Here is a 16,052-nt window from a genome sequence, read left to right as displayed (position 1 = left end):
TTGGAACCTAATGCTCGCTAATGGATTTCAATGTACACATTTTGCTTGCTGTAACCATCTCTTAAGGACTTGATAGCATACTAAATGAAGGCAATAAATGTTGTAGCATATTCCTGCTTGTATCTCATTGCAGGTAGTAAAAGCTCTGTATCATTCTCACAGCAGTATTTTTTCACCTGATTGGGAAGCCGATAATTTTACAATTGTTTTTAGCAGTGTAGGAATTTCACTCTGCATCTCCTACCTCCTTCATTGTCCTTGCTATCAGTACATAAAGTTTCCATGGCGACATCACATCCTGCTCCCCTCCATCCTGGCTGACAAACACAATGCCAGCCATTTTGGTCCAGAGTACATCTTCCATTGCTGTTACACAGGCCAGGACATCCCTCTGTCAAAACAGACAAAAAAAGACACTGCATGTGATTTACACATTACTATGATTTTCAATCTAATCAGAATACAAACAGGGGACACTTACTGGGAACAGGCCTTTAGAACAGCACAAATACTGTAATTGCACACGGAGAGTTACAGCAACATTACTGGGGATTCTAATTCTTAACTAAGTGGCATCTTTGATTGGTCTAACACTTGAGACACCACTTACCTGTGCAGGCAGGAAATATATCCAAGAAACTGCTAAATACCTGCAGGCCAGACAAAATTATGTTTTTATTACCTTTAGCAGGGCAGCAGGCAGCGTGATCATAGCATACAACACTGCCGCTAGGTAAAACAATAGGGCTTCTGCACTTAAAGAGTAGATAATTATTTGCTGTATATGCGTTGTTGGTTACTTGATGGTATAGATTTTGTTAAGCTCCTTGTTATTTTAAATAAATCCTCTGAAATTCTGAAGTAGATGCGCTCCCCTGCACTCCATAAAAGAGAACATTAATTTTATCTGGCCTCAGAGTTGCCGTGTATTCATGTGAAATTACAGTGCATTGAATAATTGCACAAAGTATAGGTCAGTTTCAATGACTATACTTGATGCCAAAAGTACATTCCTTTTCACAGAATAAGCAAAGCCCAGGAAATAGTGAAGCAGCTTAGCATCTAGTCTAACAAAAATTAGGATTCAGGCTGCATACGGATGGGACAGGACCGACAGGATTTCCAACTAAATGTAATAGCTGTGCGTATTTGATTACTTAGGACAGACAAAATGAAATACCATAAGGACCACAATAAAACATTGATAGACTGAACAAAAACACGGTAGTGACGTGCTTCAAGACAGATAGCGGAGAGTGATTTTTTTGTGACAATCTCCCTAAGGCTTTTGTGCTGTTACCTTTAAATCCTATCTTGTCTGCTTTTATGGCCAAGGAGGGAAAATTTGGGAAACAATTAAAATTATTTAATATATCCAAAACCTATTTTTTTTAAATCTAACATTACATCAAAAACAGTTGTCTCTTACTTCCTACTGATGAAAACCTGGCATGCAGCCAACATGACCTATATGAGGATGATGACAGTTTGTATATATAAATTAGATGTAAAATTCCTCATCTATGACTGCAGTAAGACATTCACATAAGCAAGTACAGAAGCAGATCTATAATCAGTGGCTACAAATCAGATATTTTAGGACAAAGCAATTATCCCTAACTCTAAACAGCATGAAATATAAATTATGCCACCACCTTAATGTATCTGTCTGCTGTCTCTGGGAGCTAGAATAGTGTCCTATTCTTGTTGGTTCACATTTGTGCTTGCAAAAATCTGTTACTGTGGATATGAATTCTTAAAGAATACTGTAGATACTCGCCTATAGTATGTGAAATTTTTGCCAAGTAATCAAGCTCAAATTATCACTTCACCTTATCTCCAGGTCAATCAGAGAGCAGTCTTTCAACTCTGAACAGTTTCCCTTTCTCAAGGGCAGACAGGTGCCAAGTTTCTCAAGCTCCAGGCAGGCACAGCTCCTTAGAAGCAATTTGTGACCCTTTTATTCTCCTTCCTTCTGCTGCAGCCTGGTTCTGCTTTGCAAATGCTTGCAATGCAGGTCTGTTTTTTGAAACACCAGGATGGGAATCCTCCTTTCCATCTGAAGCAGGCTACAATTCAATGCACCCTTACTTAAGAACACCACCCATGGAAAGCAGTGGGTCTACTTCTGAGTAAAAAGGGTTGCAAATATATGCAGCTGCATCTCTCTGCTGTGAATTGAATTGCATACTCCCAGTTATGGGTTGTATGTTGTACGTAGAGCTTCTGGCTTAACACACCAGACACCTTAAAGGTGGATTTGATTCATGGTTCTCCTGCAGTGGTTCCCAACCTTTTTTCACTTGCACATCCCTTGGCAGCCCATTTCCATAAATCGTACCCTTCATATTAGCAAAATGTTTGTAATTAATAATACAAGCCCTCATCTCCTCTATATGAAAGCCCAGACTTCATGTATTTATCACAGTGTTTTCTCTTTTTATCTGTTTGAAGAACAGAAGACTCTGCCTTTGCACTGTTTTGCACCAGAAGTGTGCTGAAAAATTCTGGGTGATTGATCACTTTCCATATTATGTTCAGCTTTTTTACTATGATGGTTTTCAATCACTGGTTCATACATGAATTGATGACCAAAAACTAGCTATTAGTGGGGCTTTCACAGCTGACTAGCTACCTCCCTTCCTGCCTTGCTGGTCCTTGCAAGGCATTCCTGTCTTGCAAGGCATTCTGGAGCATGACCTACCTTTTTCTACCATTATTCCATTCTTTTTCAAGTACCCCTAAAGGTCCTGTTGGGTGTCCCTGGGAGTACGTGAATACCAGGTTGGGAACCACTGTTTTACTGGTATGTTGTTTACAGTGCACTTACTCTGATAGTGCTTACAAAAAGGTGATGAAGACCAGAATTTAAAAAGAATAAAAATGTATCTTATGATCTTTTACTATGTTTTTAATAAATTAGAGATTACAGTTCTTAGGTAACAATTAGTGGTGGGTTATTTTTCAGGATCTGGTCTCGAGTAAAATCAGACAAAACTATAGTCAGACACCCCCCCTAAGTTTAACCCTGACTTATCTGAGGGTCATAGAAAATTTCATGATTGTTGGCTCAAAACCTGCCCTTGACTTATCTGTGGGATCGATTTATAGGCGAATATCTGCGGTAACTAATATACTGCTTTCTCCACCTATGCAGCACAATTGAAACGATAATTCTATGGGCATCGTCGCCTGTAGTAAAATTAGTACTTACAGATGGAAGGGAATCATAGTAGCGTCTCAATACAAGGTATGATGAAGTTATAGTTATGGATATCATGTCATCATGCCAGGCTGAGATTAGATTTGGTGGCCTGTTTTTCTTGTGGCACTATTTGCCATCTGCACATTTTAACTGTATATATACAGGATATACAGAAGGTAGATTTTACATCTGAAATTGATTTCTTCCACTTTGTTTACAAAGGACACGCAGCTTTATCTGTCCTATTGGCAAAGCATTGCAGACAACAATTGAAATCATTCGAGTGATTATACGAAAGCCTGGATATTGCCATGAATATTGCCATACTCTAATGAAAAAGCACAAATAAGGAATAGAAGAAAGGCAATCTGGAAAAAGGGGAGTATTGGTGAGCATTAACAAAATAAAAAATAAAAAAACCCAAACGTATTTCTTTGCCAAACTTCTAACATAACTGAAGATATGGGAACATTTGCTGTTTTGTGGTATGTTTTACAGTCTAGCAAGTACTATTAACCTTTCTATCCCCAACAGTGCTGATACTTATTGATTGAGTACATACATTCTTATAAATGAAAGGGGAAATTTATAAGTAACAGCTCACTGACAGAGCTGATCATTTTTTTCAAACATTCAGGGAACTTGGATCTATTTAAATAGCCAGGATCCAAAGAACCATGTATGGTATTCTGCTTGCGCAGGGGAGGATTTTCAACTTCTCCTGCCAACTTCTCAGCTTCCTGCACCCCCTACAAAGACCCAAGGGCAGGGTTCTTTCAGAAGAGCATCCCATGAAGCATGAGGGGCTGCTACAGGAACTAAATATTGCATCCAATGTATATGCATGGGAGTGGCTTCCGACCATGCACCATGGGACATGGGCACAACAGGTTGGATCTCAGCCAATGATATTATGAGTTTCTTTTATGTTGAAATGTTTATCTCAGTTTATTACTGAGGTTATTGCATCTTCTTATTTTACAAATATTTCATTTTTCTTATCTTTCTACATGTAAGAAACCTAGAAGATTTCTTTCAGTGACAAAAACCAGGAGGCTTAAAAACCACAAACAGCAAACACACAGCTATCTTCAGTTTTTGATAACATCAAAGCTAATCAATTTATACACGATATATAGTGAAACTTACAAATTGCTTAGTAAAAATGTTAACGGGTGACAAAAACATTAAAGTCTTTATCTCTTAAATCCAAGGTACGTGAAAAGTAACATGAATGAAATTTATAATTCATGGAGTACGTATAAGAATATGTTGCTTATTGCCAAATCTAGTGGAATGGTTGCTATAATATACACAGAGATACATGGAAGCATGTCAAGGAACAGCAAATATACAGTACCTTTAACTATCTTATCCAAATAGTGAGCTTGAGAATTAAAAAGAAAAAGAAAACAGAAAGATATTTCAGAAGACTCATGCAGGACAGGAATTGTTCAGAATTCACATACAGAAAGAGCAGATTTGCTGAAAAGAAAGCTCTTGCATCACAAAGAAGTATATTTTCCATTGATTAACATGTACTCCATTTTCTCTACAGTAAACATATAGTCATTCCTTGATTAAACCCTCCACATTTAAAAATACAGCTTTGGATCCAGGAAACGTACATATCAAAGAATACAGTCTTCTGTGTAGCTCCATTAGCTGTTTTTCCCATGCCTTGTTTTTTTTATGTGGAGGAAATTTAACAAAAGCCATAAAGAATTATGATTTCTATTTCACTTGAGAATAGTTAAGTGCGTTAAGTGAGTAAATGAGCTCTGAAGCTCAGTTCTGAAAAGTTCAGAACTCAGTTCAGTCTTTCATTCATGGAAGATGCTCAGTTTATGCAAAGAGGAAAGGATTATCCCCAACTCCCCATCCTCTAAAGTTTGCTTTGTTTTCTGAAACTAGATTCTGAAAAGTAAGGGGTACCTCCTTGGGAGTCTATTTTCATGGAGTATAGGGGACTGCAAAGGGGAGAACTGTGAAAACTGTAAAAACAGAGATTCTTACACAAACCCAAATAATGTATTAGTGCCTCTTCTGTTTGTGGTAAAACAGAAAAAACCAAATAATAATGTATCCATGCTTCTTCTTTTTCACTCCTTCCTGATCTCTCTTCTGCTTTGAAACCTTCTTGCCCAATCTGTGCCTCTCTTGAAGGGCCAGCATATATTGCTACTGGTGTGCTGCCATCCCTCTTCTGTCCAAGTAGGACCAAGTGCCACCTATCATAGTGCATAGTGACCAAAATAAATTACTTATTCTTAAGGGTGTCACAATATATATTCCCTCTAAGGGATCCATGCTGGTGCGTGGATCCCATGCAGGTGTGTGACAGAGTCATGATGTCATCTCTGGATGCTTGGCATTGATGTCATCGCGTCATCGCGGAGCTTGGGTCAGAGATGAATGCTTGCACTTCTTCACAGACAAATACAGCTGCATGCAGGTAGCAGGATTTGCCAGAGCAAAAGGAAAGATTATGTTGGTATCTACATAGATACTAATGATATCTGGTTCTGGTCTTCATAGAATGATGCTCAGTGGCTCAATATACATATTGAAGAGAAAGAGGGAATAAACAGAACCCTGCAGGACCTTATAAGGAACGTTTTGGTGGCAAGGACATATGGGGGAAGAAGAGAGTTGAAGCAACTGGTGAGAGGGACAGGTGTAATTTAGTAAATTATGTTTTACAATTTTACAAGCAGTAATTTGGTAAGAACACTAGGAAGCCTAATGTGAGAATCTGAGGCATCAATGCTGCCAGATTACCCTAGAAAGGAACATAGCTGGGAGCCAGTTTTAAGTAAGGGAAATCCTGTCCCTTGGAACATCAATCAAACTTGATAGGACATTCTGGAAGGGTGGGATCTTTAGCAGTAGTAGCACCACACTAGGAGAAACTCTGGAGTAGTAGCAACAGTGACAGTTGGAACACCAGGATGTCTGGGGTGAGAAGCTAAAATATCCCTGTCCTCCCAGTGCCTCTTTTTTTTGCAGCTGTGGAGAAGAACAGAGCTACAAGTTACTTCTGTCTCACTTCTGGACAGACTGAATTGGCTGTCCTAACTATTAAACTGAGGATGTTGGGTGTGTGTGGATTAGTGTCTGTATATGATTCCGCCACTATATTTAGTTACATTTAGTTGTAAAAAGGCTGAAGTTGAGTTAACTGTTTGCTATTCAGTTATCAGGCAATAAAGTACTGTTTATCATACTGAATGGTGTCCACTAGCCTTTTCAAGAAGGAGGAATCTGTTATACATTTGTATGGAATGGTGACTTTGGCCCTTCGTGCTCTTAACCCGTAATAACAACTACTAACAAAGTCTGGAGAAAGCAAAAGAGAAGTGTGAGCCCACTTTGGCTGTAATCAGTCAATAAAATCCTCTAGTTCAATGGTTCCCAAACCAGTGGGTTGCAACCCACCAGCCAAGAAAGCACTTGTTCTGTCCCTTTAAGGGGCAGGGAGGGGGAAGGCAGCAACATGATCTTGAGGATTTTTCTTTCCACTTACTGGCAACCAGTGCCAGAGACCTGGTGGTTCCGGGAAGGGGATGGGTTCTTCTTGCTTTCTTGCAATGGAAACTAGAAGTACCCTTTTTTAATGTGTTTGGAGGCATGGGGAGCCCTGTGGAGGGCTCCCAGGTCCCCCACCCCCGAGACCTGCTGCTATCTGCCAGTAAGTGACAAAACCCTCTCATCTCCAGCAGCAGCATGATCCTGGGGATCTTTTGCTGCCATAGCCCCTCCCTCATGCACACTTACAGGGCTCCCAACACCCTTGTAGGAGTTTGGGAAGCACTGATCTAGTTCAGTTTACAGTGAAATCTGTGTTTTCAAGATTTTTCCTGCAGATCATGGATTCTACCAGAATCAAATTTTATCATGAAAATTCAGGTCCCTCTGATAATTTTGCTGGATAGAACTCTTCCAATAACAGAGATGTCACTTTTACATCCAGTTTAACAGAATTTGTGCACGTTAATTTGGCTGAGAATGCTGAAAACAAGTCACATTTTGAATTGAATAATTTGTTGTCTCACTCCTAGTAGAACTGAAGGAAATAGTGGGAGAGGATAATGAGAATTCTTTAGGATTCACATAACAAAAGTTTTCTATAAACAACTAACATAAGGAATACTGAATAACTGCAGATGGAGACAAATATGGTAAGTAAAAGAAATTATCTCCATTGTAATTTCTCCTGCAATGAACTGGCAAAGCTAGCAGGAACATTCTCATTTACTAGTATGCTTTTTTAAACAATAGATCTTGATGCAAACTTTCTAAAATTTAATGCTTTTCATTAGTCTTCCATTAGAAACGTAAGTAGGTATCCTCCTTAGATTATTCATATGCTAGCTCCTGTAGATATGACAGAATAGCTACAGTCTGCGAATAAGTATATATTAAATCCATTTATTCCAATCATCTCCTGTTTAAATCAGCATGAACAGCATGCCCAGCGATTTGATGTTCCTTAATTGGTACTCACTGCACTGTTTTATTACTGATTACCCTGTCATAAAGGATTATAGCAGTGACATAATTTTCAATGCAGTGTAACAAATTCATATTCATATTAGTTTATTCATACCGTTTATGAGATATTTTCGTTTACCATGTTCTTTCTAGTCTAGGCCAAGAAATAAAAAGAATAATAATGCTAATCATCCTATTTTCTTTATAGCTTTTCAAGATGACCATCAGGTAAGCTATCACGGCTGGGCTAAAATATTTGACCCAGTGCTAAAAACTTATTCCCATTCCTTAAAGTGGAGTATAAACACAATTTACAGGTAAACATTTAATACAAAATACAATGACCCATCCCATAAGACACAAGGTTAATGAAGGAGTGGATGCAATGACTGATAGAATAAAACATCGTAATTTGTGGCATTGAAAGTCAATGCAGGGCAGGGCCTCTAAGAGGAATTTTATCTGGGGGTACAAAATTCTTTGGGCCCCTTTGCAAAGGGGAAGGGGTGAAACAGACTGGGGAAGGGTGGTGAATGGGTGAGCAAAATGGGGCAGGGAGGGGCAAAGCAAGATGAGGGGAAGGTGGAGACAGCTAGAAAAGTCTTTGGAGGCCAGGTCTACCCACCCATTTGGCACTGGCAGCTAGATACAGAAAACAAAACACACTCCTAAATCTCTTTAAAATCTTTTAAATACAGAAAATAATGCAGAAAATTAGCATCATCATATTTAGGCTTATACTAGAATGGAAAGTGTCCTGTGCATACCAAAACTTGCTTCTGCAGCAGCTGTAGTCTTGCAGCTGTGTCCCTGAGCTGTGTCCCATACTTCATAGTAAGCAAATCCACAAGCCAAGGAGTTACTGTAGCAGGCTAGTGTCCTTCCAGATTTGACACTGTGTTAAGGAGTGTCATATATGCATTCCTTGGCCCAGCATTTTCTGGTTGTCAGCAGCTTCAGTAGCTGTAGCCACACACTAGTGGTAGAGTCGCCTGCATCCCATGCAGGCAACAAGTTTTTGAGTGAATAGGAAAATGTAAGATCCCAGGAAATTTCTGGGCCCCCTCCTTTGGCTCCTGGGCCCCCTTTTTGACCCTGGGCCCGGGTACAAATTACCCCCTTTACCCCCCTTTCCTAGGCCCTGATGCAGGTGCAATGCTGGCATAGCATTTTGGGCTTTGGTGGTGCTCCACTAGCAGTTTTTGTCATGGGCAATGTAGCAGTCTGTGAGGGAAGAACTGAGGAAAATACATCACCATGAAGTCCTTCATCCATTCAAGAGCAACTTACTTTGACCCAATCCAACATGCCTAATGCTTGGAAGCAGCAAGCATGTTGCAGCTGCAATTTCTTGCTAGCACTAGCTACTCTGAGTAATGTCACCATTTCACGCATCTGTAGAACTGTGTATGTATGTGTATGGTGCCTTAAGATCCACACAGAACAGGCCCCGGGATACAGACAGGAATATTTGCTTTCATAAAAGACTACAGTTTACAAAAGATATAGCGCAATCCTACTCAGGATCTGTGACTGTGACCCACTGCCATTCTGGGTAAGTAAGCCCCATTCTGGAGGCACAAAAGCCATACTGGCTCAAATGGGTGGAGACTGTGTAAGTGCACCAGCAGCTCCTAGATGTCTTGCCAGAGCAAGTCAGGAGGGGCCGTGGATAGTTTGGGGGAGAATCAGAGAGGGAATTGGGTCAAACCAGGGACATTTGGGGGAAGCAGCACACACCAAGATACTATCTGCTAAAATTCTAAAAACAATTTACCACTCCCGGGTCATCTGGTCAGCCCCCTCCTCCCAATTGCATGCAGTTTGCACTCTGATGGTGCCACTACATCTCACAGGCTGGTGGGGAAGAATAAACTACTGTACAAATAAACTATAAACTAACATAAACAATAAACTATTCAGTAAAATTGACTAGCTTTACTTTCTTCTTTGAGTGAGTTGGATCCAAACTCTCTCTTGTACTCATACTCATATGATGAGGAAATAGCGCAATTTTTTGTGTCCCCAAAACAGTTTTGAGGATTGGGGGACCTCAGAGAACTAGATGGTATGTGGCACAGGAGTTGTGGAGAGAAGGGAGAAACACTGAAAATTGTGCTGCCCCCCCTCTGGAGCAGCATTATCATAAGACAGGATTTGGATCCAGTCCAGTATCCTTACAGTCAATGCAGTTTGGACATTATCAGGAGGCAAAGAAAGAAAATACACTAGTTACACATATTCTATGTGATATTTTTGCCTAATGCCTGAAGCCACTCTAGTCTAAATTCACAGCATATTTGCTATGTAGCTATGAGTCACAAGCCAACTACCATAAAGGGAGAAAAAGAAAGAAAACACAATAGGCTTCTTCTGAAGGAACCAATATAGCACAGGCATAAATGAGCAGCCTGCTTCTGTTACTATGGATCTATATGAATATATTTTTCCCCACTGCAATGTGAGTGTATGTTAAACCATTCAGAAGACCAGGATACTGATAACTGGCATACCGTTCTACCCCGTGGTAGAAATAATCCCTTCCACAATTGTGCAAATTTGAAGGTTAGTTATGCCACCTTGACTAACCTCCACATAGGCTTGCATGAAAACAATTTGTCCCCATTAATTGTAATTAATGTCTCATAAGTACAAATTCAGTCATATTATATCTCCTGCAATACCTAATATTTTCAGATTTGACAGATGGTGTTTGTTTTCCCAAGCCTTCTCTTATATTATCAAAATACTGTCATTTTCTGAACCTTTCAAAGTTCTGTGCTGACAGAGGCCTTTATTTTTCCTACAGAGACTGCTTACTCTTCACTTTCTAATTCTGCAGCAGTAAGAATAATTCTGAATTTGAACCTACAATTGTAATAGATTGCAGTTTTTCTTGCATAGTTTGTAGAGTGCCAGGCCAGCTGTATTCTTTGAACAGACTGTTCTCTCAGATATCTATCAATTTCCTGGGCAATAGCCACTGCTAACTTCAGTGTGCTCTCAGCATGTCTGCAATTTTAAACTTCAAGAACTTACTGCATGTAGCCTATTTTTCCTAACAACCTGCATAAAGTTGTATGGGTGGTAAACCATTTTCATTGCCAGTATAAAATTTCAAGTAGGATTAGATTTTATTAACTAACTAACAATGGAAATGGGTTTATGGTTTGGATTACTTAAATGCTATAAACAGAGAGTAGCCAGTACACCTTGATTAAACTGTACAAAATCCTGCATATACAGCTAGCCTACATCTTATGTGAAGATTACATTCCAAGCTTGGCACAATGGGGGGAATAATGGAATCTAATAGAATAATTTCATTCCATTAGGATCCACTATTCACCCCATCTGGTGGCTGAATCCGGTATAGCATCTGATGCATTCTGGGATGATAAAGGAGGAGCAAGAAACTGGGAAGTGGGTCTTTAAAGTTATTTTTCCACTGATTTGGTATTCACTTTTTTTTTTTTTTATCCACTGGAGGTTCCAGAATAGAGCTTCAGTGCATTACAAGCCAAAAACAGTTTTATTTTTTCATGGATTTCAGTGTTTTCCAGTGCAGAAAGTGATGTCATGTGTTTTTATTCCAAGGGGACATTTTTATAAATTATAGTTGCTTTAAAAGTGTACTTAGTGGCTGATATAGGTGGTATAGTGTCAGCAGATGCAGTTACATGAATGTTGAGGTGTTACAGAATCTTGTTGTTTTTTTTTGGCCAATTATTTTAAACAAAAATGAGAAGTGCAGAAAGTGGTGTTGTGTTTTTATTTCGTTATTACCAAGTAAATCCACCTCTCCTTAAATTCAACAAATATATACTGTCTCTTTAAAAATGAAAAGCACAGAGATAACACTGGAATTGAAGGAATAGCACCTTCATTTTGAAGTTGAATTGCAGGTGGAATTGCCTGCACTATTTAAAGCTGAGGTCAGCAACCTATGCCCCTGGACCTGAACCAGCACTGAAATCCGGTTTGCTACCTAATCCAGCTAGATTGCCATTGATTAATTGCTTCCTTGGAAACTCCTAAACCCAGAGCTTGGCAGTCCAACCACTCTCTGCAGCAAAATAAAGATTCCCAAATCAAACCAGAAGCCAAAGTCAAGTTCCTATACCTCTATTGAGATGAAACCAGAAGTGTCTTTTAAAAAACTATTTCAAGATGTTTGGGCTTGGGGAGCCCTGCAGAGGGGTATGGAGGATCTGCAGATCCCCCAAGGAGGCCAACACTGCCCGAGGTGATTATTAAAAAACCATTTTAATGCCCCCCCCCCGGCAGCAGCGTGATTGTGTTGCTGCCCTTGCCCCTCCCCTGCAGGAATTTACTGTCAGAGTGTTTGGGAACTGCTGCTCTACTACCTAGACTTTCTCTAGGGTTACTGGAGAAAAAAGGGAGGTGGATTGGTTGGGTTTGGCAGATTTTTTGATCCCCTGGTTCCTATGCAGAAGAAGGTGCCAGCCCGTGATTTAAAATTTTGTGTGTCCTCTGTCTTTTGTTGGGGCAGGACGGGGAAAGCATGTATACTTGAATTCATGCAAGTCTACTGTGTGCAAGACAATGACCAACTGTACATGGTTCCATGATGCAGAAATCCTTTCTTATTTGTAGTGTCAGCTCCAATTTAAACTAAACTGTTGGACCATGTCTTCCCCTCATGCCACATTTTCACTTTTGATGTTAAGTCCAGGAGGAGAGCTGTTTAAAGGATAAGTGATACAAATAACTCACCAGCTACTTTCTTCTTACAAGCAACAACTCGCAACAAACAATACCACCTTGCATTAGGACTGGGCCATAAGTTCTCCTGAACCAGGCCTAAATCAGTGCTCAAACTCCCAGTGCACATACTCCCAACTTATGATAATGGTTTTCAGTATCACAGTTAAATATAAACTATGATTGGCTGCATTCGTTCAAGCCATCCTGCCAACATTCATAGCCTTCAAGAGTCCTTTTAGTCACCCACACGGATCCTCTCACTCCCTTCTCTCCATCAATCAGCAGAGCTTCCCCTGACTTTGCTCCAGCTGACTGATCGCACTGCAACAGGTCACAGAAAACCCAGAGTGTTCTACTGTTAGAAACCAGCAATCTGTTTGCATTAAGCCACACAAATCTTAGCTTAGCTTTTGCACAGGAACCAGAGGGCTCTGGCACTTAAGTGCTAATTTTAAAGTAATTGTCCATGTCTCCTTAAAAGACCTTCCTCATACATTGAAAAGTGTAGTGCTAATGGTTTATTGCCCACTTCCATTTGAAGTCAGTATTAAATATATATTTATATGCCATCCAGGCTAAAATAGACCAAATACCTTCTCTACTCTGAAAGTGTAACAACACTGATTCACACTCACACCACTTAAATTCAATCACATGTGCATGCATATTAATTGTGGACAGGACGATCATTGTTTCCACACCATAATAATTAAACAGCTATAAATGGCTCTCATGAGTTAAGTGATTGAGCTGCAGGCAAGTTCTATAAACAGATGGTCTTACCAATACATACTTAATGTTACAGATTTCTTTTAAAAGATGTGTTGACAAATCAGAATGCAACAGTATCTCAATGCAACTGTTCCAATCTGAAATGTAAATTACTCTAAGAATAATCTTTTTCATAAAAAAAACAGTATGAAATTTTGATTTAAAAGGAGACTCTAATACCGCAATTGGATATAGTAGATTTCCTACTACATAATTATTTGCTAATTCCAGTAATCTAAAAGCAGTTAATGGGGAAGCAGCTGGTGAAGCATTCACTGTTATAGGGTCCCTATCTCTATTATTTAATTTACCCACGATATATGTCAGTTAAATGGGCGGGGGGAACAATAGACCATCACAAACCATCTTGCTTCCAACTGCTCAGTTGCACAGTTGGGTGCAAGTTACTGAAAGCTGCATACACCTAAAGTTATGCATCTAAGGGTGGACTTTAGTTCCACTCAATTTCCACTGATTTAGATGGAACTTCAGCACATGATGGATTGAACCCAATGATAAGAGAGCTTAGTTTGGTTCATTATAAAATAGCATACAGTGCACATAAAAGAAATTCTAGTAAAACATGAGTGCCTAATTCCAGTGATTGCTAACCGACACAGGACTTCCAGTGTATGGAAGAATTTTTTTACATAGGCAAATGTTTCCATATTCATTTCAGTTGAGAAACTAATAGCCCAATCCTATAGAGCAGTGTTTCTAAAACTGTGGGTCGAGACCCACTTGGTGGGTTGCGAGCCCATTTCAGGTGGGTACCCATTCATTTCAATATTTTATTTTTAATATATTAGACTTTATGCTATCATGGCATGTGACTACATTGGGAAAATGTTACAGACATGCACTTTTAACAAGCTACTCTGTATATGTTTTTAACAATGATAGTTTAACTCCTGGGAAAGTGTGGGTAGCATTGCAGCTTAGGATAGTTAAAAATTTTCCTGCTTCATGTTGTCACTTCTGGTTATGACATCACTTCCGCTGGGTCCTGACAGATTCTCATTCTACAAAGTGGGTCTCAATGCTAAAAGTGTGAGAACCACTGCTATGGAGGGCCTACAGCAGCACATTTTCCAATCAACTGCCATAAGTTCTCATAAGGAGTAATAAATGTTGTGCTGCCATCTCGTGCATTGGTGCCTCCTGTGCAAACAGCCAGAGGCTCCACATGCCCACTGGAGATGAACCCAGGCTGTGTTGGAGCAAGTAAGATGCCAGCAGGGGTGAGTCATGGGCAGTTCAGGGGAGGATTGGAATAGTGAATGAGGAGGGCATTTGGGGATTGATCTTGGTAGCAGCAGCTTACGTTGGGATACTATCCTCTTTTTCTGATCAAGCATACCATGCCTCTCTTCAAACTTACACCAGCAAAATAGCTGGCATAGGTCTCACCAATTGACATCACCAATGGAATGCTGGAAAGGACTGGGGCCTGGGTCTCTTCACTGAAATGAATGGGAATGCCCATGTTGCAACATACTGTTTACTGCAGTATCAACTGAAAAGCTTTGATAAGCAGTAAATTTTCAAGGCAAATCTTTGTGTCTGATCTCCAGTTTTATGTGCATGCAATATGCCTATGCATGAATGAACAAATTTACTGTTTTGAAAGGATATTCTAAAAAGATATCTTTCTGTGTTTATAACTAAAAGTGCTACTTCTATCCCCTACTTACTCATTTGGGAAAACAAAATAAGGCTCTTTTAGCATAGATAAGTTTAGATTACTAGAGGATTGTTTTACTTTGGAGCACAATAGTTTGCTTGTTCTTTTTTAGCACTTTTAACAGAAATAACTCAAGATTGAAAATATAGCAACTAAAGATAAGACCTTGCTCTTTCTCCACTTCTCTCTCTAGTCTACATCCTCCTGTTGCAGTTTGTTAAAAACACACACACACAAAACACAGGACCACCCAATGCTTCTTTCTTGCTAAACCATTATATTTCCAGTGTAAAAAAATCATGCCCCATGAATACTTTTCTGTGTTCAGAAAGACATAAAGAAGTCAGATCCAGGTCAGACCATTTCATGCTATGCAGTTTCCAAAAGTTGGGAAGAGGCATATAGGAAAAAAAATTAAATCAGAAAAGAGGCATAACAGAGATAGGAATAAAGATGATTCCATTTTAGACATTCTTAAACCTTTTAATGGACCCTGAAGTTCTAAATGAGCCATGAATAGAAACATGTGCATTTTTCATTACTACTAATTATATATATATATCACCATACAATTACTATATAATTATTATTATTAGTACTACTACTAATATACAGTAAATATATACACACACACACACACACACACACACACACACACACACACCACTATATAATTACTATACAGGTTGAGACTAATTATTCACGTGGGTTCCGTTCCAAGCACTCATGTGGATGGCGAAAAATGCACTATAGCAAATCAATTTAAAAAACAAAGTTTCTTTGCCCAGGTGATTTAAAAACAGCCTTGCTGACCTTTTTACTCTAAGATAAGAGTCATTAAGAAGACAATCCATCAATCAGTCATCCTCCAAGAGCTTACAAAGGCGCTTCACTCAGCCCCCCCCTTTCACCAATGCAAAATGATCACCTTTCTTTGCTCAGGGAGAAGGGAGGGGTCCACTGGAGAGAGAAGGATTGATGGATTGTCAGCCAGCTCCCCCCCCCCTCATTAAGGAGGCTATTGCTGAAGGACTGTTCAGTTTTTTAAACTTATTTTTAAAGGGTGCATTTTTCCCCTTCTCCAGGGATCAGCACATTCCTTCTCATTTGCAGGGGCCATTTGTGTTGAGTCAAATTCATGTATAAAAAAATCAGTGTATAAATAGGCTG

General features: G+C 39.5%; 1 protein-coding gene across 8 annotated transcripts in view; it reads right to left on the bottom strand.

The window, feature by feature from the left end:
• TENM3 (teneurin transmembrane protein 3) overlaps positions 1–16,052 on the bottom strand; it is a 398,700-nt gene that overhangs the window by 93,612 nt on the left and 289,036 nt on the right. For 7 of the 8 annotated variants that reach the window (XM_066632788.1, XM_066632790.1, XM_066632789.1 and 4 more), the window contains one exon: positions 245–391. In XM_066632788.1, the coding sequence (XP_066488885.1) occupies positions 245–391 (147 nt within the window). Of the gene's footprint in view, positions 1–244; positions 392–4,565; positions 4,593–16,052 lie in introns of all 8 variants that reach the window. The other variant, XM_066632787.1, reaches the window with a different exon arrangement.

Source organism: Tiliqua scincoides, chromosome 6 (assembly GCF_035046505.1).
Source record: "Tiliqua scincoides isolate rTilSci1 chromosome 6, rTilSci1.hap2, whole genome shotgun sequence".
Classification (NCBI taxonomy): Eukaryota; Metazoa; Chordata; class Lepidosauria; order Squamata; family Scincidae; genus Tiliqua; species Tiliqua scincoides.
This window is presented reverse-complemented; position numbering and strand designations above follow the sequence as displayed.